Raw genomic sequence first — 26913 nt, forward strand, 5'->3', positions numbered from 1 at the left:
ATAACACAAAGAAGATGTTTAAAATACAGAAAAACAAGGAAAAAAATTGACGGCGTGTCAGTTAAAAAGTGAAGAGAGAAGAGAAAGTCTAATCTGTCAGCAGGCAGACAGAACAGACTTCATTTTGTTCTTGAGTGCTGAGATGATAGCTTTGGATTTCAAATCATGCGGATTGACGTGATGTGAGACTTTTCAACAATCTCCAATAATGACCTTTTCTCAGAACCTACAAACTGCCAGGTAATAACGTGTCTCGGGTGAAAATAGACAATCTCTTGGCACAGGTGAAAAGTGTTACCTCGCATCTCGCTGGAGATGCTCCCCTCCTACAAAGACCCGTTTCAGCTTGCTTCCACAGGCCCCACGACCCCCACCTCCCCTGGACAAACAACAGCTTCATTCTGTGCCACCGCTGCTGACCTCATTGTCTCTTTGTGAAGGGAAAATCCAGAGTTGCATTCTGTTAAATGGCAAATGGTGCATCGACTGCGAGCGGGACAGACCTTTGCACCACGAGCGCAGGCCTACAGATGAGCACGGACACTGCTGACTCTTCTTCAGGACCGTATGCAAGGAAAACATGGTAAGAAAAGGGGAACTCGACATTCACTACACCTTTCCTAATCTACGTCTAATGTATGCATGCCTGACAACAACATAACTGTTACCTCCTCTTTACACCTAGACCCTTCTCTTCAAACTACTCAAACAGCAGTTTGTCTCCTTCTAATGCTTCCTCTCTTTCGAAATAATGTGTCTGTTGACCTAATGCCGTGTGATAGTTCTCACAAAGATACGTTCTGAAACCAGTCTTGTTTACTCATAGATTAGTCTAACTGAAATGACACCTTAGCCCCAGGTAAACATAAGCCCAACGGTATCAATCAGGGGCATCAGTGGTAAAACGTCTGTTTGATCCAAACATTTTCTGCCGCGGTAAACGGAGCTGATCGTTGCTTGATAAAAGTTTTAATTTAACCAGAATTCACTGTGCCACAGTCATGCTTAAAATAGACAACGCTTCTTTGCACAGCACAGGTTTACCTAAATCTATATTTCTGAAACCGCCCCCAGTCCTGGACTACAAAAACTACATATCCAAAATCACATGTTTAGCTTGCGTCAAACACCACAGTGTTACATGACAGCAGATGGTATGGGATTTATTTAGACTGACTGCGTGCTGTAATTGTATAATTCCAAGTCTGCATCTCACATTTATGGAGAGCTTTATTATAATTACTGCAGTGCTCTCAATATGTTGCTTTTAGAAGCAGATGCTACTTCCACAATCACACACAGACGCTCAGACATCAAAGTAATAAAGAAAATCTCTGAAAATACAAACAGAAAACACAGCCTCATATTATTAAGTGTAGTTCAATGCATAGAAAAATAACTTGAACGAGCTCATTATACTTTAATCACCCAGGAAGAAAGGTGACACACACCTGTACAAATCTGACTCCATACATCTGGACCGGTCGGTGTTAAAAAACACCTGTCCTCTTAATTAAACCTGACAGAGCATGACAGGCAGACTCTTGCTGATGAGCAAATGGTCAGAACACAGTTTTTGTCCTGAGTAAGCAAACTTAGCATAAATTTTATGAAACAAGAATAGAATGGAAGTTGAGGTCTGACATGTCCACTGGGGTTCTTGCAGAGTCTTGATGGAGACACATTATCAGTGATTGAAAACCCAGTGGCTGTCAGTCATCCCTTTCACTCTGAGAAAACAGCAGGAGTTGCAGGGGCCAAAGGAGTGCAAGGCTGGTTAAAAGGATTTCAGTCTACTACTCACGGTAAGCTCCAGCAGTGCACTGCCCGATGGGCATCAGACATCAGACTTCAATAACAATCTTGCTCCATTTGTGCAAAAAAGAAAAAAACAACACTAACACGTTGCTTTAAATGGAATAATGAGACTTTGTACTGTTGCACAACATCTGCAATGCAGTGCCAAGATGTACAGCAGCGATTTCTTGTGAAAGCCTAGCCTGTAGATTTAGTGTTGAATAAATCTAACTGTCTCTGTGCTGTGCATCTGTGTGCAATATCTAATGGCTGACATTTAACAGTTTCTCTCGGCTCCCATCGGAGCTCAACAAGCATTAACTCCAGTATTAACTGTTGCTTTAGCTCACAGGCTGGTGAGGCTGCTGGCAGCGGTGTGTGCAGTCGGACTTCTCGGAGGATTAGTTGTAGGTGTCTGGTTTCTAGGTGAGTCATTGTGTCTGTGAAAGAATCTCTAAATGAGCGCAGTAAGAAACAGGAAGTGGAAATGAATGCGCAAACGGCCCAGTTTGAGATACTTAAACGCCTGTGAATCTTAAGGTCAATGTAAATTTAGACAGAGCTTATTGAATATTAGCATTTAAAAGGTTCAATTATTTTCTTGATACATATACAGCAGGAGCTGCTTGTCAAAGTTTTGAAAACTTCACGGAGACATCATTAGTTGGAATGCTGCAGTTTAAATTAGTACGTGCCAGCATGTTTCAGAAAATTTGGGATCAGGCTGCATCATTTTTTTTTTTGTGTTAACAACACCAAGGAGACCAATAGCTTTAGTCCCGGTACCTAAATGCTTTTCCTAAGTGATTTAATTGGCTGACATGTCTGCACTCATATCACAGAACCATGAGGTCATAATATGTGTACAATGTGGGTTGGCATTGTCTTGCTGAAACACCCATAAATCTGACCTGAAAACCACATTGTTGCATTGTTATGCTGCATGACAGCATATGCTACTCTAAAACCTCTTCTCTGCATGCAGCAATAACGGTGCCTTTTACGCACGTCATGTCCACTAATGGATCCCCATACCATTACAGATGCTGGCATTTTAGCTGTGCATTGATGTGCATTGGTCCCTCTCCTCCTTAGCTCAGAGGAAAATGGTTTTTAGAAACAATCTCAGATTTTTAATTAGTCAGACTACAAAAGAGTTTTCCACAGAATTTGCCTCAGTCCATCTCGAATGAGCTCGGGCCCAGAGAACCATGAGGCATTTCTTCATCTTTTAGCTTGTACTTGCAGATACCCGAGTGTTACTGAGCCCATTCACTGATTTTTATTTTAACCAGCTTTTAATCTCAAGATTGTTTTTGTTTAACCCTTTTCCATACATTTATTTAGATTCTCTGAATCTTTTAATGATATTATGTGCAGCAGATACCTCATTCCTTAAGTCCTTTGCAGTTTTAGACTGAGAATCATTACACTGAAGTTGTTGAACTATTTGCCCACAGAGTTGTGAACCCGTCTCTCTTCTTCTGAAAGAGTCAGCCTCTCTGGAATGCTCTTTTATCCCCAATCATGTTACTCATTAAACTAATCAGCTGTGAGATCTTCCTCTCGAGTTTTTTTTTTTCTCATCTAGTCTTACACAACCTTTCCAGGGTTTTGTTGCTCTCATCAGAACTTTTAAAATCAAGTGAGAATATATTTTAAGAAAATATAAACTTTTCACATGTCTTTGTATAGCTAGTAATTAAACACACATTTTTATTGTTTGGCAAATCATTGCATTGAAATGATATTTCCCTGATTCAGACTTCTGGTGTAAGTAAATTGATCCTTTTTTTAATGGACTGTCAAACAATTTTAATGGACAACATGAAAAGTTGATAATTCATTAAATGGTTTGTGTTTTTGGAGCCTTACTATAATCACCAGCTAAAAATCAGGGCAATGTTGGGCTCAGCTGCCCCAATTTAGATTTTTTATTCACTGCATTGAAGTCTCTCAAATTTGATGGAAACACGCGACAACATTCAAGTTAAGATAGAGAAAACGCATTTTGAAAAATGAATCTTTTTTTTTTTTAATTAGCTGTTTTCTAATTAGCTGGATTTGCAGATAGAAATGAACAATATTTAATGACATTTTATTGCTGTCCCAGACGCTGGTCTGTTTTGGGTTCTCATTCAGATAATCTGGTAATATTAGGAAAAATCAACAATGTTTTGCTGCCCATTTTGCAGCCTGATTAAAAGATTATCTCTTTTAATCCACTTTTAGTCAAACTTTTGCTGAGGCCATCGTCCTCCCAAAGTCCAGTGGGGCTCGGGGACACAAAGGAGACATCCTTCTGCAATGTGACGGAGGATATTTCCGTATCTGACTCGCGGAAAGGTCTGTGTGTACTCCCTCGTGGTAGCGTTTCTTTCACTGTTTTATGAATTATAATGCAGCACGTTAATGTGTGGCTGCTTAGCTTATTGTATGTGCTTCATTATACCAGGTCATGGGTCACCTCTGAAGTGTTTCTTAATTGAATAGTAACAAAAATTAAAATTCAGCAGCTGCTACTTGTTGTCTTCTCTTCACTCCTGAGAGATGCCCATTGACCGACATGAAAACATCACACATAATAATCTGTTTCTACTGACTACATTAGCATAGATACTTGTGTTTTCCCTGATCATTTCCTACTCATAGAAGAGGCTTGATCATAAACGTTGACTGAGAGCTTGTCTCTGGAGGGATTTTCAATCAATCAGGTTCAGTGTTTTACAGAATCAGTCCCGAGAACTCCCTCCTGGAGATCCAGCTGGGGAAGCTGCCCACCTGGCTTCCAGTGTGCTATGAGAGGTGGAACTCTTCGCTGGGAACACTGGTCTGCAGACAGCTGGGTTATCTGAGGTGATGCTTTTCCGCAGTCTGCGAGGATCACACGCTGCTTCTTTATAGCACCATTTAAAAAAGCTGAGAGCCCATTCTCTAACTTGGTTTAATTTTAGGTTGAAGGCTCGCCTTATTTATGATCTATTAATACCTCATTTACAATCTTGCTTCACACCTCATGAGACTAAATTATCGCAATACTCACTCCCACCCATTTTTCAAATGCTCCCTTACCAGACTGACCAAGCATAAAGGAGTGAACCTTACTGATATCGGGCCAAACTACACTGACGGCTTCATACAAATTACCTCAGAACAAAAGAGCAGCCTGGAAAATATGTGGCAGTTCAGGTAAGGCAATCTGTCAGAGGACATCACACTCATAATGGTGCAGGGAAAATTGCGTCCGCTAATACATTAATTATGCATCATTAGTTACCCAATTTATTTTCATTTAGGAGGAGTTGTATCACAGGGAAGGTTATCGCTTTGCAGTGTTTTGGTGAGCAAATTAAACTTAACTTTTAATTTGAGTTTGCGCCTCGCACAAAGGCCAGTAGTGTTTTTGTACAAAAGCTTTATATGGGAGCAGGATGAATGATGGCGTCTGCTGCTGCTCTTTCTGACCAACCCAATTCCGTTTCATTTTGATGAATGGATCTCTAGAGTGTGGCACACGAGCAAAGCTACCCAGGATAATCGGGGGCGTGGAGGCCACGCTGGGCAGGTGGCCCTGGCAGGTCAGCCTTTACTACAGCAACCGTCACACCTGCGGAGGCTCCATCATCACCAGTCAATGGGTAGTCACAGCTGCCCACTGTGTACACAAGTAAGACTGCTGACCTGACAAGTACTAAAGGTCAGAGGTTGGAGCCACGATGAAGGATAAAAATCAGTCATTAACAGCTGTACCGGTGTAGCAGTATCAGGATCTACTCTCTCTTTTCTTTTCCCAAATGTCAGCTACAGGCTACCTCAGATATCCAGCTGGGTGGTCTATGCTGGCATTGTGACTCGCAGCTCTGCTAAAACAGCTCAGCATGCAGGATACGCGGTGGAGAAGATCATCTACAACAAGAACTACAACCACAGGACCCACGACAGCGACATAGCACTGATGAAGCTGCGGACCCCGTTCAATTTCTCAGGTCAGTCTCATCGCAGCACTCTTTAAAAAAAAAAACAAAAAAAACACACACACACACACACAAAAAAAAGTACTTTGGCTTCAGTTTACCTTTTTATATGCTAATAACAATTTATCATAAACAATATAAGTGGTATTGCTAGTGATATACACTTCAAATGAAAAGCCTCCCAATATCTTTAACATCTCACAGAATCAGCTGTTCACACATAAGCTTATGGTCTCAGCAACAATTAAAGCACTGCCTCCAGATGTTTTGAGACATCCTGAGGGATCTTTAGGTCTGTCTTTGTCATTTTGTTTCTTCTTTACCTTACAACATAAGGAGCCTTGAAATGACTTGTTTTGAATTGACATAAATAAAAATGAACTGAATTACAGATGTAGCTTCCAAAGGACAGAATACATAAATATGCAAATACTGTACAGTGTAAAAAAAACAAACAAAAAAACAAAAAATCAGGCCATCATATAGAATCCAATGAGAGAGACGCAGGGCTATTTTTGTACACGATGCATTTTATGTAGATTCGGTTATATTTAAGTTATTCTGTGAGTTTGTATGGCTGCTACCTTTTTGTTTGCTCTGATCTCAGTGGGAGACAACTTTCTTTATGTTGTATACAGGACCACAGTTGGCTTCTCTATCATAAAAGCTTCCTTGTTTTTCAGCTGTGATTTGATATGAGCGTAGAGACTAAAGAGAAAACAGCTTTCTTGTGATAAACACTGAAGTCTAAACGTGGTAAAACACGTCTCAGTGAAGGGTGGTTTTATAACACCCCTTAACATGACTTATGAATCCAACCATATTCGCAGTACAACTTAATGTCTCTTGTAACTATTTAAATGTATTAAGAGGCAAAATTCCTCCTTTTGACTAGACACAATCAGGCCCATCTGCCTGCCTCAGCACGACTATGACCTTCCAGGAGGAACACAATGCTGGATTTCTGGATGGGGATACACACAACCCGACGGGGGTAAGATGTTACTACACTGCTCTGCTCTTAAACAAATGCATCTCTGCTACAAATCTAATCCAAACTCAGATGGTGACAGAGTGAGCCAAGTGTATTAGTGGAGCAGTCCTAAATTGAAACTTTCACCCGTAGTTCATTCACCCGACACCCTGAAAGAGGCGCCAGTCCCAATAATAAGCACAAAGAAATGTAACAGCTCCTGCATGTACAATGGAGAGATCACAGCACGGATGCTATGTGCCGGCTACACAGAGGGAAAAGTGGACGCATGTCAGGTCAGAGGCTTGTTTTGACCACTAGATTTAGCTTCTCTTTTATGAGTAGATGCAGTGAACAGTGTTTGGGTCTACCTCTCCAGGGGGACAGTGGGGGCCCTCTGGTTTGCCAGGATGACAATGTATGGAGGCTGGTGGGAGTCGTCAGCTGGGGAACAGGCTGTGCTGAGCCCAATCATCCTGGAGTTTACACCAAAGTGGCCAAATTCTTGGGCTGGATCTACGAGATGATAGAGGTAAACAGCATTTTTAAATTCTACAGTGGACAATAACTAACTATTTACAGGACAGCACAGAGGTTTAGTATCATTCGATACTTCTTTATTGATCTCAATATATATATATGTTCGATACAGTGCTTTAATTTATTTTATCAACTTTCCTTCTGACGATGCTGTCTGTGTTGAGCGCTCAGTGGATCTGCGCTCGACAGTGCAGCCTAGGCGGAGTAGTCGAACGCAGATTCACTGAGCGCAGGGCACGCTAGCGAGACAGAAGTTAAGCTCTCCTTGCAACATGGCAAATTGAACCTCCCCCACCCTCATTCAGATCTGGCGTTTGGAACTATTTTGGTTTTCATGTGACATATGACCCTGAAGGTAAGCGCGTCATGGACTAAAGTAAAACAGTATGTTGGATGTGCCACGCAATGCTCAATTACATGGGTGGGAGCTAGTGTGTTAGCACAGTTAGCTCGTTAAGGTGTTGGCCGTCCAGCCCCATGTGGGCAATCTGCAGTAGCTCGTTAACGGAGATTTGCCGTGTTGTGGCGTTAATGTCATTTCAACGAGATTTACGCTGACAGCACTAGTGGGAACACAACAAATATGACTGCACATTTACACCGACATCATCCTAGTGCAAAGACAAGTGGAAGCAGACAAAAACAACAAGCACGCATGCTACAAACTTTACCCGAGTCATTTAGACAGCCGTTAGCACATGATTCTCCTTATGGGGACCTGATATGTTTAATATGCTGCTGAGAATATAGCCCAGAAGAAGCGTATAGTATAGCTTTTATTTTGGAAAGAGCCATTTCTCTGTAATAAACTCTCTTTTCCAAAGATGAGTGATTCCTCAATAAGATACAGGGCTCGCAAAATCGCCTGCCTAATGTCCTGGGGCTAGCGATTTTTCCAGTCGGGCTACCAAAATCTCTCTCTGCCCTGCCCGTCAGGCTATCATAGGAAGGAAAAATATGTCAATGCTTTTGCATTCTTTCGGAAATGTAGCTGGGTAATTATGTCATTGGCATCGGTGAGCCACTGCCAATATGTGATATATTGAAATCGCGTTTGAATGTGCGCTTGTTTTTTGCTTTCACTTTGCAGTCGTGTGAACTGTGTATAGAGAGCGACAGCACTGATTGGTGAGTGATGATAATTTGCGCACCAATTCCTCTGACATAGTCTTATCAATCGTTAGCTTACTATGCAAACATGACAAGTGAAATCTCCGGCAGCAAGCTTAAACATGTGAGAGGTTGATCGCGCAGAGAATCGCTGAGCCGTGTGTAAAAGCAGCAGGATATATATTGTAGTGGGTCAGGGCTGTTCGGGGTTCTGTTTGTACAGTTATGTTTTGTTTATGTTGCCATAGTGACGGGTGACGCCCTCTCGCTGCCACGGTGTGTCCTTCCGGGGTCAGAGGGCGCCTTGTGTGTTGTTGTTGTTGTTGCTGTGCGGTTGCTGCGCTGAGCAGTTAGCTAGCGGCAGTGTTCTTCTGCAGATGTCAATAAACGGCTGTGCTCCCTGTCACTACCCGATCCGTACCGGAAACCCGATCGGTACCCCGCATGCGCGAAAGGTTTCTACTTCCGGTCGTAGCGTTTTACAATAGTTATGGGTCAGAGTATCTGTTAAGATGTTAAGAATAACAAGTATATCTTAAAATGTTTGCAATAATGAAGCATTTCAGTACAATGTATACAAAAACGAAAAATAAATATTAAGTTACGGATCAGGACTCTCCAATCCTTACTGCGCATGTGTAAAGTCTGACCGTACAAATCGGGTCTACCCGATCCGTACCGCGCATGTGCAGATGTTTTCTTCTTCTTCTGTTCGTTTAATGGCAGTTTACTCCCCAGTGTACGAGGATACCGCCACCTGCTGACCGAGCGAATAAACCCTATTATAAACTGAATTATCGTCATTACAAATGTGTGTTAAATCTGATTTAGCGATAGTCGAGTGTGTTTATGCTTGTCTGTGAGGAGAGGATTGTTGGAATAGTGATGATGATGTGTGCTATCACTGTCAATTGTCAGTAAACACTTAATCTGGCTGATGAATCTACACGTGAGATATTACAAAGTCTGCATTATTAACTCTGTAATTAGGCGCCATTCTTCTTATTTTACGGCGCTGTTGCTCAATCGGGGGACGCTCTCTGTTGAGGAGAAAAGCATGAATTTCTTTGTATATGGATTATCCATTGTTTAAATGTCCCGGGCAGTCGAAAAGGAGGCAGAGCTGTTGAGAAATGCTAGGAGCTAACTGGGCGCTAACCGCATCATTCAAATATATTGAATGTCGCAAAGAGAGGAAGTGACGTAAGATTTGCGCATGCGGGGTACCGATCGGGTTTCCGGTACGGATCGGGTAGTGACACTCCCTGGCTAGCTCACGGGAAGCAAGACCAAACGACACCTCCGTCTCCTCCTTGTCTGAACTCGCCACATTGGTGTCAGAAGTGGGATGATGGTGGCATCCCATGTTCTGACCCGAGTGACTTTTCCCCCGCCGGTCGTGACCGGCCGGTGCGCCAAAAGAAGGCACCTGGACATTTGCAGGACTTTGTGTAGGGTAATGGGGTCGTCGGGGACGACTGACCCCTTAGGTGGGGGCTATGTAGCGGGTCAGGGCTGTTCGGGGTTCTGTTTGTACAGTTATGTTTTGTTTATGTTGCCATAGTGACAGGTGACGCCCTCTCGCTGCGACGGTGTGTCCTTCCGGGGTCAGAGGGCGCCCTGTGTGTTGTTGTTGCTGTGCTGTTGCCGCGCTGAGCAGTTAGCTAGCGGCAGTGTTCTTCTGCAGATGTCAATAAACGGCTGTGCTCCCTGGCTAGCTCACGGGAAGCAAGACCAAACGATACCTCCGTCTCCTCCTTGTCTGAGCTCGCCACAATATTTTAGTTCTGCTGAGCCAAATAAGACAGGTCAGGGTGAAGAAGTGGCAGCCAAAGAAAAGCTTACCACAAAACGGAAAAGTTATGACAAATCAGACTATAAGGCAAAAAGAAAGTGCAGCTTTATGGTTTCATGGACAAAAGAATTTCTGTGGCTGCAATATGACAAGCGAAATAACCAGGGCTGCACATAAGTGGTCCGCAGGTGCGCATTCGCTGTCAAAATAAAAAACGGGCACAAGATAAGAAGTTGCAACGCGTTTGCATACATAAGATTTTCAGGAGGAGGACAGACATTTGTTTAGAACTCTTAAAGATGTCGAAGAAGCAAGCTCCTTTAAGCAATTACTGTGATGTTCCTCCACCTCCAAAGAAATGTCAGAAGAAGTCCGAACCGCAAAAGAAGCACGTATTCTCGGAAAAGTAGTTGCAGGAGGTGAGCTGGCTTCAAACAAATGATGAACGCACAGAGATGTGGTGCGGAATGTGCCGTGAAAATTTAATAAATGACAAATTAAAAAGGCATGAACATTTTTTTTTTTTTGTATCGAAAAAATATCAAACCGTGACACCAAAGTATCGAACCGAACCGTGAATTTTGTGTATTGTTGCACCCCTAATATATATATATATATATATATATTATTATTATTATTTTTATTATTTTTTTTTTTTTAAGTTAGCTCCACTTTTGCCAGTTTTAAAACATTATGTAGAAAGAAATGCATCAAAGCAAGCCTGTGAAATAGGTCATTTGTTTTTGTAGAAGTACCCTGCTAGTAACAGCTCTTTGAACTGAGGATATTTACATATCATGGAATTTTTTTTATTTTTTTATTTTTATTTTTTTACAGGGATAATACTTTTACTTATCTAAAATGTTACAATAAATTCTTATATCACTACACTGCAGAAAGCGCTAATTAGATTCATCCATGCCGCTATTTGAATTTCTTTCTTTTTGTATTTTCAGCCGGATTGAGATGGAAACTGTAAAACAGAACAGCGATTTCTAATATTAATTCTTTCCTTTTTTTTGCAGAATTACTGAGGAGGGCTCATGAAATACAACAAAAAGAAGGAAGCTTCTGATGAAACTGGTGGAAACGTTAGAAAACTACAGTTATACATGATACTTTTTATTTTACATGTCAGTTATATAATGTACACATAAAGACAGACTGAAAACATCAACATGCATTTTTACGTTATGTTTTTCATGTATTGAAAATAAATTATGCTTCTTATTGTCATGTGTGGTTTCTGAGCCGCAGTTCCGCATCTCACCGCCTGGTGGCAACAGTGTTATGTTTCTATGGCAACTGACAACATTGGCCTAACTAGTGTCGGCGATTACAACTAATGAGCTACAGAACGTAATTAGTTGAGGGCTTTTTTATTATTAATATTTGTGTGATACTGCTCCATATTTGTCGGCTATTTAAGGTGTTTCTATAACACATGCTCCTCTATAACACTGCTGATCGGCTGGTTTTCTGACGCACAAACTTTTTCTGCTAACTAGCTAGAGTTAGCTAGGTAATAAAAGTACGACAGTTACCTTAACATGTGCTCCACTGGCAGTACAGAGGATGTTTTGCAGCAGATGAGCAAACTGTGGTCCATGCTGGATGATCTCTCTGAAAATGACCCTGCAGCCTACCGTACGCTTATAGAGAAACAGATAAAGGAAGGAGCTGAATTCAGAGCGCCGCCCGAGCTGGACTCCTGCCTCTGCACTGAAATACTGGTGAGTTTCATTCGTGAAGGCTCCTTCCTGTGTAGGCCCCAGTCCATACTGTGGTCCATACAGGTGTTGCTCATCACATTCTTTGGTTCAGCTAGAAAGGAAGCCCACCTTTATTCCTCCAATCATAAATTAATACTCTAAATTCAAACATAAATTAGGGAAAGTTAACTGTCATATCAGAAAATGTAGGTAGGTAGGATACAGCTCAGTACCCATCATCAAAAAAAAAAGATTCAGTGTCTCAGGTCCTGTCATTGGTACAAGAAATTACATTACAGGAGAATTTGGATTGGGAACAGCACCTACTCCGCAAAAGGCTCACCCAAGTAATACAGGCATCTGATGGTGGAGGAGGGGGACTGCCAGGAATCAACTAGATGTGCAACAGCAGTCCCCTAACTTCAGCAAGGCCGCTGAATGATGCGGGAAGGAATAAAAAGGAAGAACAATCAAATGTAGTGAGCTATGGAATATGAAAACAAAACAGCCCACATATGATGTACTGCTCACTCCAGCAGTCTGTTACTTGTTTGCAACCCTCAAACACATCCTGGTGGGCTGCAAAAGCAGTCTAACACATGGAGGATATACTTGGTGACATAACCAACTAACTTGTCGGTAGCTATTAGTCAGGAGAGTATAGACTAACTGCAGCTCATTAGAAGTTAAAGCCACCTTTCTGCAACAAACAACCTTCATCTGGGAAGGTGAGAAATAGCATGTCAACCCCATCTTTCTGAAATACCTTTACACTTGAAATCAACCTGGACCCAGCTCTGGTTCTCTGGTCCAGTTCCTGCCAGTCTGTCTTCACTGTAGAACTGATCGTCCCTTGGGAGGATGCAGTCAATAAGGCATATGACAAGAAAAAAGCACGAGCAAGCTGAGGAAGAGGACCAAGGCTGGAAAATGGAAGTCCTTTCAGTGTAAGTGGCCTGTAGGGGCTTTGCAGCCAGCTCCACAGTAAGACTGACGAAGGAAGTAGGCATTAGGAAGGGAAGCCTAGTACAAGTTAATCAAAAAGCTTGCCACTCTTGTCAAAAGAAAGTAGTCACAGGGGCTGGCTGAAGCAGAAGGAGACCATGTGGCCTGCCAAATTACTGGTGGGTGCCATGTGAAATACACCCAGGTCTGATCACCCTGTGGTGGGTCTGCTTTGGCTGAGGGAATCTTGTGAGAAATTACGGAAATGCACTATGAAGCTGGGGTACAAAGCTGATGATGTGTCGCACTGACAGATACATACCCATATGGTCAGCAGCAAACACCCCATCTAGAGGACTTCTCCAACCCACTCAGGTCTGTGTTATACTGATAGGGATTATAACTTCTAGTCCTATTAATTAGTGTAGTCCATTACAAGCTGTGAAAGCTTTGTCATCAAATTTCTTGTTTTTATCCAACCAAGAGTAAAGTAATAACCTAAAAATATTTCTGCTGAGGAGCTGTAAGCTGTGCTTGCTTTATATATCCTAAAATACACAGGCTGCACGAGAAACACAGGCTTTTTCTTCACTCTGCAAAGATGCTAGACTTTTATCCACTTAGAACTTTGAAATTGAGTTTGTTTTGACAGATCCTTTTGACAGCACTGTGTTTCTGTGACAGAAACCAAAGAAAGGCCTGCTGTACATCAACATATGCGGCTGGAAACGTGTGCCTGCGCCTCAGGATCCCAGCAGGCCTTTACCAGTGTACACTGGAAAACTGGAAACAGGCACAAATGAAGATCAAGGTGTGTGTCAAGCTGCAGACCTGCCATTTGTATTACATGACACAAGCAAGAAAGTCATACTTTTTCCTTTACAGGCTGGTATACTGTGCTGGATGTGGCATTAAATCCTGTGTTGCTGCAGGAAAGTAGGGAGAACAAAGCAGAGATTAACCAGGTCTATATGCTGGCCCTGAGCTTTGCCCAGAAGCAGCTTGGGATGACGTTATCACAGCAGTACAGAGTTGTCAACAGTAGCCCAAATAGTAGCCCAGATGAGTTGCACCGCCGGCTTGGATTTCAGAAGTTGTCCAGTGCCCCCAAACAACCCAACACAGGTAATGCAATAAGTCTGTCAACCCTGACAAGCTTTGATAAGCACTTTATGTTGAACCCATGCTCTTTACCCACTCTCCTTTCACCTCCTAAAACAATTTTCCTGATAATCCATAGTCCTTTTTTTTTTTTTTTTTTTTTTTTTTTTACAGCCGGTCAGACACCAGCTGCCCTCCTGCAGCACATCTCCTCCCTACGATCAGAAAACCAAGAGGACTCTGCTCCTCAAATTATCTTTAGGCCTGCAGAGAAAATAAAGAAGGATTTGATCCAGGTCATCTCAGCCGCTTCTGTAGAGCCTCAGAAGCCAGAGTATCGACTCGAGGTGAAGACCGATGCAGCAGGAGTTCCTGACAGCGTGGAACTGACGGTGGAGCTGCCAATGGTTTGTTCCATGTCAGAATGCCAGCTGAGCATGTCCAAGGTTAGTGGTTACACACTCCCTTGAACAGTTATAACGAAGCACTTTAGAATCCAGTGTGTGTCAGTGTGTAGCTGGATGTCATAAGAAATACATAATCGACCTGTAGCGAGCCTTAGTAGCACACTGGATGTATTTTTCTCTGCAGGATGACGTCTTACTGGAGGTGGAGGATCTTTACTATTTGCTTGTGGACTTCCCAAAAACTGTAAACGAAGACACCGCGTCTGCCATCTTTAATAAGAAGAAACGAAGACTTACATTGAAAGTGAATGTCTTGTGATTATTTTCCTTAATTAAGAAACAAATGCGCAGTGTTTGTTAAGCTAGCTAAACACTGGCATTGAAAATGCCTCAAACAAAAACAACAAAACTCCTGTTGTGCAATGTACAAATTTAAAAAAAGGGAAAAAAGCACTGAGAGCGCATTGTGCTGTGGAGGGACTCGTATTCTGCCTCAGAATTCAAGTTAACTAACAATAAACAGCTTGCGTGTAAATTGATCCATTTCCAAGAGCAACATGTTTGTGAAACAAATATGTAACAGTGTCCCTTTGTGCTGTGTGGGCTGAGGCTCAGCAGCAAATTTAATTCTACCCCCCCCCCCCCCCAAAAAAAAAAAAAATTAATTGACTTTAATGACAATCTGTGGATTTTGTTTATTAATGTGTGGGCGCGTGAGTGGAGGTGTTTAATGGCTACGAGCTGGTGTCATTACCGTATGCAGGGGGGAATAATTGACAACAAAACGAACCATGCAATAATTTATGTTTATTAAAACATCAAAATTGATGCAGAACAACAACATCAGTGTTTGGCAATCTGGAACACGTGGAAAATGTCAGTAAACACTTCTTTCTTTTTTTTTTTTTTGAGGTTTGCATACTATGCACTGATTACAGCTTTTTAAAGCACAGCGTAGCTTGTTTTTTCATATAAAGCTAACATTATTTTATTATTCAAGTATGACTTTACTGACCATTACGTGGTAGTCCCACAAACTTATTTATGAGCTGCAAACAATGTGCGACATGCGGTCCGTAAATGAAAAAAAATTGTATCCAAATGTTTAGATTCTTCATATGAAACATTCACTTTTAAAACATGGTTTTGTACCTTAATGGTGTTAGCTCCATTGGTCCCAGTTTTGTGTCGTAACACTATTCTTTCTTATGGCATCAGAAGTATTTTCAGTAGCTTCCTGGTCCAGTGGGAACAGCTGAGGTTTGTAGTGACGATCTCTAGTTTTTTGGCTCTATCTCCGCTCTCCGTGATCCTCCTCAACCCACGCAACAATCTTCCCCTCCCAGCCAGGGACAACGGCTCCATCCTGAAACACCTGAAAAGCCAGCATCCAGTGTTTACATATCTGAGAGACCCATATCTATACTATAAAAGGTTTGGATAGAAAGTAAAAATGAATACTTGAGGTTATCCAATTCTTTGGGATGGAAATAAGTCTCCCCATGGTGTTTTGAAGTGCACAGTAGGCACAGCTATTATTAGCATATCTTACTCTATAACTGCCGTTTTATATTTGCCAGCTGAAGCCCAATGTGAAGAGAAATAGGGGCTGTAATTTTACTCCCACGCCTACCTCCTCTTTCACTGTGCCAAACTCTGGGTCAAGGGCCTTGAAGTGGTATCTGAAACTGCCTTGTCTGTCTACAGCTGCCTTGAAGTCTCGCAGTGTCACCTCTCCCAGCCTGGAAGCACACATATATCCACACAGACGTTATGCTTTGGATAAACCAGCCCAGGCATCCATATGCGGCTATGGTCAACCGAAACCCAACTAACAATTTGCTTAAAAAATAAAGAATGCTCCAGTGAAGCAACACACAGCACCGTATCAAGCCACCATAAAGTGTTTATATACTCACCTTTTTGGGATGTTAATCAGAAATGGAGTGAGCGAGCGATCTGTGAAGTAGAGCACTTTAGTGGAGACGGCAGTATCCAGTCCTGGGCTGCTGTGTGAGTGCGCCATTTCTGGAAAAAAACCCAGCAAACATTGTTTTTCCACAACCAAAGTCTGAAAGGGTTCTAGCCTCACACTCAGTCATGCCCTCTCTTTGCAGCGCAGTGTAATTGAATGGCACAATTTGATTTAACAGCCAGTAGAGATGTTGCGGGGGATGACAAATCCTAAACAAAAACGAGCATTTTGTTTGTCTCACTCGAGCTCGGCGGCCAGGAGTCACGGTCTGTCGAGTTGGCTCTGCGTCCTGGCGATTTGAATTCCTCCTAGAAGAAGAACCAATTACTCATAGCAAACAGTCGGATGTTATCAGTTGCTGAGTCATCATTTGGCAAGTGACAGACGAGCTACTACATTTTAAAATTTCCTCTTTGAGTTGTGAGAGCGAGAGTGTGTACCCCTCTGTCCTGTCTGCGCTGGGTGTCCAGAGAGTGCAGTCTGTCCATGAGAGTGGCCACGCCCTGCTCCAGAGTGTCCAGGGTGTGATGTTGGGGGTCATGGCCGGAAAAACTGTCCCTCAAACTGCGAAGTGCTTCCCTGACGACCTGCAGCTCTTCACCCTGTGAAAAACAGTCCTCTGATACTTAAAAAGAATTGGAAAAAAATTCGAAATCATTTTGAACTATGGACATTTACAGACATTATTGGTTAATGAGAGAATTAAAGAGTGCATACTGGTGCGCTGTGCTGGAACACTGGAGGAGATGTCGAAGCCACTGAGTTACTGTACCCGCTGCCCTCGCTCCTGAACGCCTATCAGAGACAGAGACAGTATAGACCAAGGTGAAAAGTGTTCTGAATGAAAAGTGTGATAATATTTACAAAATGTGCTCCGAAACTGCAATACAAAGAGCAAACACTGGGCCTGTGTAGCTAAAAAAAACAGCCAGAAAGCTTATTTATCTAAATAAGAGCTTCACTTTTGTCCAAAAACTATAAAAAAAACATCACAACGTAGTGGGTGACATGTTTTTTTCCTATCACGATGAACACCGTGCACAGGAGTCTATTTTGAGTCGATTTCACATACAGCATCCTGCTGCAAGGGATACTCACCGGTGCAAGAAATATGTATTAATCTGCCACTGAAAATAGTCTCCAACAAATGCACCATTTACTCTGATCTGAGTAACAATTTATAAAGACCACACCGCTGAGGTGTAGTGGGAAATGTAATGTTTTCTTCAAGCATCATGCTGCCTTAATATATTTATAGTTTTTGGTCTTATTGAGTAATGTTTCTCGTAAGAAGAAATATATGGGCTATCTTGCGGCAAGTACAATGTAATCACAGACCGATGCGCGATAAAAAAACAAACAAACGTTGGTGTTATATATGAGTCCTGCATTCAAACATATGTTATTTAGCACGTATATGTGAAACCTGTCATGCTGCATACCCGTCCCAGGCTGACTTCATGTGCCTTGTGCTGAGCTTCATCAAGCTTTTGCTGCTGCTGCTGCAGTATTCTGTCCTTCCTCCCGAGCTGCTGCTATTGTGACAAGAGAGATGGATGGCACGAGGCTTTATTTGCATCTCTATGGCTAAAAGAACGCACTGACGTGTATATAATAAAAGACAATACCTCATATTCGCTAAGTAATTTGTTCCTTTCACTCAGCTTGCGTTTGAGCTCTGCCTGCAAACAGTTATATCAAGGTGATATATGAGTGCTATAGTTCTCTCACTTAAACCTGCAGCCACGAGTCAAAGAGGTCGAATATTTCATCGTGTCAAAGGGAAATCATCACTTGTCTCACATTTTCCCCCTCCAGCTGATCTTTGGCCATGTTGCACCTCAGTAGTTCCTGCTTTAGCTGCAGCACAGCATCCTCCTGCACTGCCAAGCGCTGCTGCAGAGCATCCTAATGAGAAGCAGGAGGGAGATCAAAGAATTGTCCAGAAAAGACCTGAATACTGATGAACTGCATCCACCTGCCTCATCGACAGGATCCACCCAGCTCTAAACTTTTTTTGATCTTTGTAAAGAAATGATAAATGTATAATGTATGTGATAAAACTTACAGAATCATCAGTTTGGGAGGGCGCAATAGTCAAAAAGGTTAAATATAATCCTTTAATCCATTTTACTTCACAGATAAAGCCCAAAACTAGAGTAAGAGGTTTACCTTGATGGCCTGAATGTGACGTGTCTCCTGTTTGTGCCTCAGAAGTTCCCTCTAAGAGCCACACAAAGGAACAACAAAAACATTAGAGAAAAGGACTCTGCCCCTAAGACAGCTCATCTATGTTAAACCTAATTACATTTACTTACTGTACCTTGAGATCAAGGGCTTCCTCCATGCTTTGGTCCAGACGACTGCGGATGAGAACCTTCAAAGGGAGAGGGTACGAGCAGGGTAATTAGAGAATGGAAAAATGTCAGAACGTATGAGGAGGCATTGGGCCTCCATGACAGTGCGCTGGCAGATCAGAGAGATTCATTTGTGCTCTATAGTGGCCACTCGTGAGACGAGTAATGGCTACAAACATCATCAGAACAGAAGGGCTGACACGGACACTTCAAGCTCGGTGGCGAGCAAGTGTTGTTTGTTTTCTCAAGTTAGCAGAGAGAGGGCACTGTACCAGCTGCTGCTCAGTGTTAGCCCGGTTATCTCCAAAGCTCACGGATCCATCCTGGTCTTCCTCAGGGAGGGAGCCATGGAGCAGCAGAGCCTAAAAACCAAAACACATACAGATCTGAAGAAAACTTGCAAGCAATGATAGTTGCGACGCATGATAGAGAAACCAGGTTTCTGTGGTTGTAAATGCCTCCGTTTTTGCACTGCAGCTAATAAAGTCAGTGAACTGAACCAAATTAAATTGAAATTACACTGACAAGTCTGTGTAAATATACGGTACAGACTGTAATGTAATATAGAGACTCTAAAAGTGAAAACATAAAGGCTATTACTGTAAAAGTCACCAAAACATCTATTTTTAATTTATGAACGGTATGTGGACGTGCTGCCGCTGCACCGATATTTGTAGCTGAATACTATAAATGACCCCAAACATACCAATTAAATACCATGTGCCAAACTTATTTATTTGCACAAATCAATGAAGCTGGCAAAGATTAGCAAATTTTGTAGGATTAGCTTTGTCTTTCATATTTTTATTCTTAATTATCCTAATAATCTGTGGCTCTCTTCCACACGTGTCTTTGTTCTGTTTCCCTTACCTCACCCCCAAACGCTTGCGGCAGTCTGCCCCTCCCTGAGCCTGATTTTGACAGAGGTTTCTTCCAGTTGAAAAGGAGTTTTTGCTTTCCACTGTTGCCAAAGGGCTTGCTTATAGGGGGTTATCTCATGCTGGGTTTTCTCTGTTTTCTTTGTATTATTGTAGGGTCTTTATCTTACAATGTAACGCTCCTTGAGGCGACTGCTGTTGTGATTTGGCGCTATATAAATGAAATTGAATTGAATTGAATGTATTGATGTCTGAATAAGACCCATTATACTGTAAGGATCTTGCTCATGGAAGGTATGTTGTAACATGGCAAAGACTCAATGCTTTTCACAACCTTCTGAAATTCAAATCAAGCATCAGAATTGGAAGAGAAAGGTCCTTTTATTGACTTTGAAAGTGACATGGTTGTTGTTGCCTGTCAGGCTAGTATTACAACAAAAGTATGCAGAAGAGCATTTATAAATGCTCAGTGTGTTGAACCTTGAAGCAGATCAATTCATCATTCACAGAAGCACCAACATTAGACAATAGAAGATCTCAATGTCAGACGGTAGGCTCACAATTTGGCATAAACAACATGAAAGCATTGGTCTATATTACCTTGTATCAACAGTTCAGCCTGATGGTGGTGTATTGGTGTGAGGGATATTTGTGATGGCTGCACCCAGCTGTATAACGCGCCTCGTCACAGAGCTCAAATCATCTCAAACTGGTTTCTTGAACATAACAGTGTATTCACTGTACTCAGATGACCTCCACAGTCACCAAATCTCACTCCAATAAAGCACCTTTGTGATGCGGTGGACCAGATTTAAATTGTGTATGTGCAATTGACAAATCTGCAGCAACTGTGTTATGGTATCACATCAATATGGACCAAAATCTCTGAGGAATGTTTCCAGTACCTTGTTGAATGTGTGCCATGAAGAATTAAGACAGTTCTGAATCTAAAAACCAGTACTACCAGGTATTAATGCCTAATAAAGTGGCAAGTGAGTTTATGTTTTATATGTATTATAAGCCTAACAAGTCTCATTTTATGATTTTCTTATAAAAGCGCCCCCTTTCACATTTTTTCATGCAACATAATTTTAATCATTTCATATAAATTATAATAGATCAGTGACTTATCCACAGTGCACTCTGCTATTCACCCTGTGACTACTGGGATAGGCTCCGACCCTTCCACAACCCCGATTGGATAAACGGAAGTAACAGAATGGACTCAAAGTATAAATCAGGTGAGAAATTTTTTCATCTTTGTCTGTCAAAACACATGTTATTCTTTCTAGTGGATGGCTTTATCATGCTTAGTGTGTTACATCTGGTCTATCTGTTTGGGTTTCTTTTTAATTACTTCATTTAAAAATATATTTCCATTTTTAGCATGTAGCATTTGGATCTTGTCATTTCTTTTGAAATTCTCTTCTCACACGTCAGTCTAAGTCTTCCCAAAATCTTGTAATCTTACTGACTGCTAGTGACACTCTGGTACAATTTTATTTAGCAATTTAACTTGGAAAGTGCTGTATAATTGCAAATTAACTAAATATGCCAGAATACATGTCTATAATTAACTAAACTGAGGCATGTATTTATTTCCAATCCTCTGATGAGATTTCAGTTATACAATCTTCATTACATGCACTTGGTTTACAATGTGAACTCCCTCATGAACAGAGTGTAAGCAGATTATAAAACGTTGATATGACGACCTTTCTTTAGCAGTCCTTTGTCATCGATACTTTAGTAGGAATCTGTGGGGATCTAGTGAGTAAATAATGTTGATGTGCTGCAGAAAATGACAGTGTTTTCTTTTCAGATTAGATTAGATTCTCCACCTTCAGCCGCAGCTTCAGTGTTTGGTGCTGCAGTCCATGTGCATCCCTTCTTCTTTTTTTTAAGAATGTACCAGATTGTTGGTTTGGCCACTGCTAGAATTTAGTCATCTCTTTGATAGTTTTATTTGGTTTTTGCACGTTTTACAACCTAATGATGGACTCCTTCACTTTTATTAGCTAATCTTTTGGACCCCACATTGAGAGTTCCAGTGAAAAGCTCTAAATCAACTCCCAGTCTTTTTTCTGCTCAGTTTGTCATAAAATAAAAACAGAACAGGCATCACGTAACCATGGAGCTGCTTGTCAGTTAATTATCTAACTACTTGTGAGCATCTGATAAGACAAGATTACAAAGAAAGCAGCTGTAGACATGCAAACAGTTTTAAAAACTTTACGCTAGCACTGGATGCTAACAATTTTTAAGGTTTCTTCAAACAGTTTAGTTGCATTAGGACCAACTACATGGTGATTTTTGTTTTTCACTATGGCTCTAATTTAACAACCCAGTGCCCTGATTTTATTGTAAGGACAGATAATAAATAGCCTCCTTTTAAAAATGTTTCAGTGAAACAGAGAAACAATAAAGTCAGCAAACAGAGGTATGGTGGGTTTACCTGCTGATAAAAACTGAGCTGAAAACGTTTACATGCCCTGACCAAACTTTCATCCTTCTTTCTCAGAATCTATTTTTTTACTACTTGCTCCTTACTCTGTGGATTTGTTGCAAATAGGGCAGCGACCCTGTCGCTTATATCCCTTGGCCCAGAGCAGCAGTTTGTTTTGAAGTGCATTACCTGTAACCGGAACACCATCCTTCTCGCTTCTTGCATCTCCTTTTCCAGCTGCTCCTGGTGTGCATCCAGCTGCTCCTCCCAGGACTTCTCTTCCTCCTGCCCATCGTGCCCCAGGGAAGGACACAATCCACAGAGAGCCACCTCCTCTAAAAGTGGCAGAGGGACAGGGGAAATGAGGCAAGGCACCTTTTTTTTCACTGCATCATATCTGGCTCTACAAGAGTTGATGTGCAGCCAACCAACCTGTGACAGATTTCTTCTCTGTCAGCTCAGATTTGTCATCCTGAGGTTCCCCCTGGTTCTCAGGGTGATCATGGACTGTTTCTTCTTTAGGGGTGTCAGTGAGCTGGGTGATAACATACTCCTCTTTGGGGGAGTGAGCTGGGCTGGCTGAGCTGAGACTGAAACAGATGGTGGGCACAGGCAGGAATGAATGTGCTTGTATGCTGCCAAATGAGCAGCAATAAATAAACCTAACTACATAAAATGGCGATTTGAAATTTTAAAAATTCCCAGAGGAGCACAATAATGTAAATTAATCCCATTTGGGATAGATATTTTAACTAAATCCATTTTTGAACTCATAATGCCAATATGATGCATGATATTTCAAACAGCATTGTCTGCAGTTCACAGATTATTTTGTAGATAACAGAACTATTAGAAAAGGGGGAAAAAAAGAAGAAAAGACTGAATGAACAGATTTTCAACTCATTCAAAAAATACACAGCAGGAGCAGGAATGCCTGCAAGACTGTCATTTTCTAACAGGAAATTCTTTACATATTTTGCTCCCCCTTCGGCCATAATTTCATAACATAGTGCTGGCAAGGTTTCTGAACAGCTTGTTTCCTTGCAGTTTCATGAATATAGTGTTTTTTGAGAGCATCTCCAGCAGCCTGAGGTTCAGACCAGCTGTCATCTTCACTCTCCTGTGTTTGTGGACATTGGATACAGCTACTATGACCTGTGACCTATAGCATTATGCACAGTCCCTAACAGGGTAGTTTCCCTGTGTTTTTCCCTCTGAGTCTGCATGTGAAGACAAGCCTGCGACTGCATGAACAGATCTAAACGCTGTGCAAGCATGCCATAGAAAAGCATCACTACTCATCACCCTGCTCCCCAGGCTAACTAGCTGAGAATGAAGGAAAGAAAGCAAAGAATGTCCTGCTGAATTTGCTTCATATGTATGGTGGTAAGATTTTCTTCTTATGTAATAGTTAGCACTAGCTAATAGCACAGCAAAGTACTCTCTGAGGATTAAAGGACATATTCCTTTGATTAATCATAGTTAACGTCTGCTTATCAGCCACTGATCGAATCAGAAACACACCTCAAAGAATCTAATGTTAAGCAGACTTAGTGAAGCATTTCACCATTATAGCATGCAAGTTAGCATGCTAATATTTGCATATGATGGGGCTGAGAGAAATGTCTTGCAGGTAAAGAGTCATGAACAAATGCACCAGACATGTAAATTTTGTCTTGATGATGGTGCTCGATCGGAAATCAGTGAATAGCAGAGTTGTTACAATCCAAATGTATAAGGGCATACACTCCACAGCTGCTTTATTAGGTATACATGTTCAGCTGCTTGATAATATAAATGTATAATCAACCAACCACATGGCAGCAGCTCAGTAAATTAGGCATGTATACAAGGTCATGCCTTGTATAAGGAGCATTAGGAAGGTGAGAAAAAAAGATGATTTAAGTGATTTAAGTGGTTTGTTAGTGCCAAATGTGCTGGTCTGACTGTCTCAGAAACTGACAATCAACTGGGATTTTCCCACACATCTCTAGGGTTTATAGAGAATGGTCCAAAAAAGTGCAAATATCAGGTGAGCAGCAGTTCTCTGGGCAAAAATGCCCTGTTGGACATCTCCTCTGCCAGAGGTCAGAGGAGAATGGACAGACTGTTTCAAGCTGATAGGGGTGTCTGTAGCTCAGGAGGTAGAGCAGGTCGCCTACTAATGCTCCAGTCTGCAGGCCAAATATCCTTGGGCAAGGTCCTAACCCCAAATTGGTCTACAGTGCATCCATCTGAGTATAAATGTGTGAGAATGTTAGATAAGAAGCACTTACATAGAACGAGCACAGAAATTTAGCTGATAGGAAAGCAACAGTAACTCCTGTTACAACCAAAGTATGCAGAAGAGCATCTTTGAATGCTCAACTTGTGAAACCTTGAAGCAGAACACCACACTAAATGCCACTTCTTTCAGGTTAGAACAGGAATCTGAGGCTGCTTTTTGCATAGGGTTACCAAAATTAGACAACAGAAGATTGAAAAAATGTTTTATGGTCTGATGAGTCTCGATTTCTGCTTCTGCTAGATTTCTCCTTACCCATCCGACATTCAGATGGGTAGGGTCTCTTTGGTATAAATAACATGAAAGCATGGATCCAACCCGCTTTGTATAAATGGTTCAGACTGGTGGAAATATATTGGTTAGAGGAATGTTGGATCTCAATTCAATAGAGCACCACTGGGATGCTAAAATGGTTAAACGTGGTTTAATGTGTTATTCTTTTTATATATCAAACCATACTGAGAAACTTATGATTAGTTTTGTCTTTCCAACTTCCCGGAAAGAGTCTCTGCACTACTGTAGGTCACATAAAAACATGAACTAAGCCTCTTATCAGAAGCTGCTGTAATTATCCTTAAGTGTTTTTCAAAAAGGGATCAAAGAAGCACCTCCTACTAATCTAGTCACTGCAGATAATAACACTATCGGGATACCCTCTATCATTGTCTCTAAGAGTAGTTCAATAACACATTTATTGTAAATGCTCTTTGCTGATCTCTCGCTACAAGAGAACACGTACAATCCGATAGATTTGGAACATATGGGTTTAGCAAAGATTAAGCATTGGGATTTGCAAAAGATGAGCTTCTGTGCAATAGATTAACATAATTTGATCAGTGGTGGTGGCCTGAGTGGGCCTCCATTTACTCCAATTTTTAGATACTTTGCTTTAGTATTTATACTTTTTTTGGCTACTTTGTATTCATAACTGCTACAAACTGCTAAAACTTATTATTTCTCAGTATTTATCCGACTGTTGCTTGTCATATTAGCTTTCGTAGATTAGTAGATTTAGTTGATAGCATTTTAATAGATTTTAGACAGTGCAAGTACTTAGTCGATCCATCAAAGAAAGATTTTCTCTATATGTTTCTTTGAGTTTTTTAAAAGAAAGAAAACTTGTAAAACCAAACCTTTCACAAAAATTATCAGATGAAAAAAAGCTGTTGTATCTTCTTTCTTTTTTTCACGTTCACCACTTTTAAAAAAAACCCTCAAATGCTGTGGTTCAGCGGTCAAGTCCAAACCCCCGTTTTGGGAACTACTAAATTATAGATGACAGTGTATTAAATAATCCAAACTACTTTCACCTCATTTTTCTACAACAGTAAAGTGCAGCTTATTCATCTTTTATAACATATCAGTGACAGTTTGTGTCATCATCAATCTTTTTGACTGATGTGTTCAGCACTGACCTTAAAGGACCAGTTAAATAAAGCAGGTCATTGTAAACATGGTGCAAAGTGAAAAAGAAGATAAAGTTATCAGATTAAAGTAAAGAATAATGTAAATCAGTCTAATCAATTTAAACTTATATCTGGCACGGCATACACAGAAATAGCTGTTAGAGAGAGGTTGCTAGGCAATAGCAGCTCGGCTCACACAGACACACACAGGGACACACCCACACCTACTGCACTGTAAACACCGAACAATAACCTGCACAGCTTGGCTTTCAAGATCAAGCTGTTCGGATGAAACGCAATTCCATGACTAAGACTGAGATTCACATGCGGATGAAGTGATAAATCTGTTTTATAGTGTTGTGATTGTAGACTTACATATACATATATATATATATATATATATATCTGCCACTGATGCATCCCTGCATTGTCAACAATAGCAGTAGCCTGAATTGCCGTACTGTTCATATTAAAATAGCACTTACCATTTCATCTGTTTGGCTCCCATGCTGGTGTTTACAGGCTTAACCTCCCATACAGTCCGCGCCCCACATCTGGGTGATGCCCTGCGTCTCAGTCAGGACCATAGCCCAAACACAGCCAGAGGCAGCAGGGAGGGGAACAGCCCTGAAAGCCGCAAGCAGAGGAGTCTCCACGTCGCACACTGTGTTCAATCAGAAATAACAGCACGTTTAAATCCTCTCCAACAGCATATTCCTAAAACATAAAGCTCAAAATCCTAATCAAAAGCCCCCAAACCCTTCCCCTAAATCATACCAAGGCTCAGTCGTTGCTGGCAGGGAGAGATAGGGAGAGACAGACAGAGAGAGGATTGGAGCTCAGCAGCACCAGTGACTGAAATCTGCCTGGTTTCTCATTGCACTCGCCTTGTGGTGGAGCTCACCAGCTCCCATTCACGAACACAATGTTTTTTGTTCCTTACGGACAAGAACTGATGCAGCTCTTGTGCATCTTTTTCACCCTTTTTGCATTCATTCTCCTGTCCCCTCCCTCCCTCCCTCTCCTTCCCCTCTTTTTTCTTCTGCTTGGCCGAACTGGCTTTGTATCACTCCTTCCTTCGTTCGGTGAGAGAGAGGATGTCAGACATGGCTCTGTCTGGGTGTGTTCACCCTCCCCCTCTCCCTTATTCCTCCTCCCTGCTTTCCCTACAGCTCTCTCCTTTCAGAAGGAGGAAGAGGTGGGAGTTGTTCTC

The 26913-nt window shown here is 41.6% G+C and overlaps 3 protein-coding genes across 4 annotated transcripts; 2 read left to right on the plus strand and 1 right to left on the minus strand.

Moving 5' to 3' along the window:
* Window positions 1-428: 428 nt before the first annotated feature.
* Window positions 429-11243, plus strand: tmprss5 (transmembrane serine protease 5). The gene is made up of 13 exons (XM_040009126.1): window positions 429-583; window positions 1667-1805; window positions 2143-2223; window positions 4030-4143; window positions 4518-4653; window positions 4873-4986; window positions 5094-5137; window positions 5302-5464; window positions 5599-5783; window positions 6667-6765; window positions 6898-7040; window positions 7124-7276; window positions 11215-11243. The coding sequence occupies exons 1-13, from the start codon at window positions 581-583 to the stop codon at window positions 11221-11223; spliced, it is 1383 nt and encodes a 460-aa protein (XP_039865060.1). The 5' UTR covers window positions 429-580; the 3' UTR covers window positions 11224-11243.
* Window positions 11244-11358: 115 nt separating this feature from the next.
* On the plus strand, window positions 11359-15013 carry pih1d2 (PIH1 domain containing 2). The gene is made up of 5 exons (XM_040009127.1): window positions 11359-11922; window positions 13531-13657; window positions 13732-13971; window positions 14122-14393; window positions 14539-15013. Exons 1-5 carry the CDS (start codon window positions 11740-11742, stop codon window positions 14671-14673), a joined length of 957 nt encoding a protein of 318 aa, XP_039865061.1. The 5' UTR covers window positions 11359-11739; the 3' UTR covers window positions 14674-15013.
* Window positions 15014-15211: 198 nt separating this feature from the next.
* dixdc1a (DIX domain containing 1a) lies at window positions 15212-26798 on the minus strand. 2 transcript variants are annotated; one of them, XM_040009125.1, is made up of 16 exons: window positions 26478-26798; window positions 26186-26364; window positions 22443-22600; window positions 22200-22345; window positions 18959-19048; window positions 18653-18706; window positions 18502-18552; window positions 18133-18237; window positions 17958-18011; window positions 17772-17861; window positions 17047-17124; window positions 16770-16931; window positions 16571-16637; window positions 16274-16382; window positions 15988-16096; window positions 15212-15729 (listed from the first exon to the last, which is right to left on the minus strand). In XM_040009125.1, exons 2-16 carry the CDS (start codon window positions 26206-26208, stop codon window positions 15646-15648), a joined length of 1380 nt encoding a protein of 459 aa, XP_039865059.1. In that variant the 5' UTR covers window positions 26209-26364; window positions 26478-26798; the 3' UTR covers window positions 15212-15645. The 2 variants fall into 2 exon arrangements, with proteins under 2 accessions (XP_039865059.1, XP_039865058.1); XM_040009124.1 differs by having other exon boundaries at window positions 17772-17864; window positions 26478-26796.
* Between the last annotated feature and the right edge of the window lie 115 nt (window positions 26799-26913).

The sequence above is a fragment of the Simochromis diagramma genome, unplaced genomic scaffold, assembly GCF_900408965.1.
Source record: "Simochromis diagramma unplaced genomic scaffold, fSimDia1.1 OVJJ01000344.1, whole genome shotgun sequence".
NCBI lineage: Eukaryota > Metazoa > Chordata > Actinopteri > Cichliformes > Cichlidae > Simochromis > Simochromis diagramma.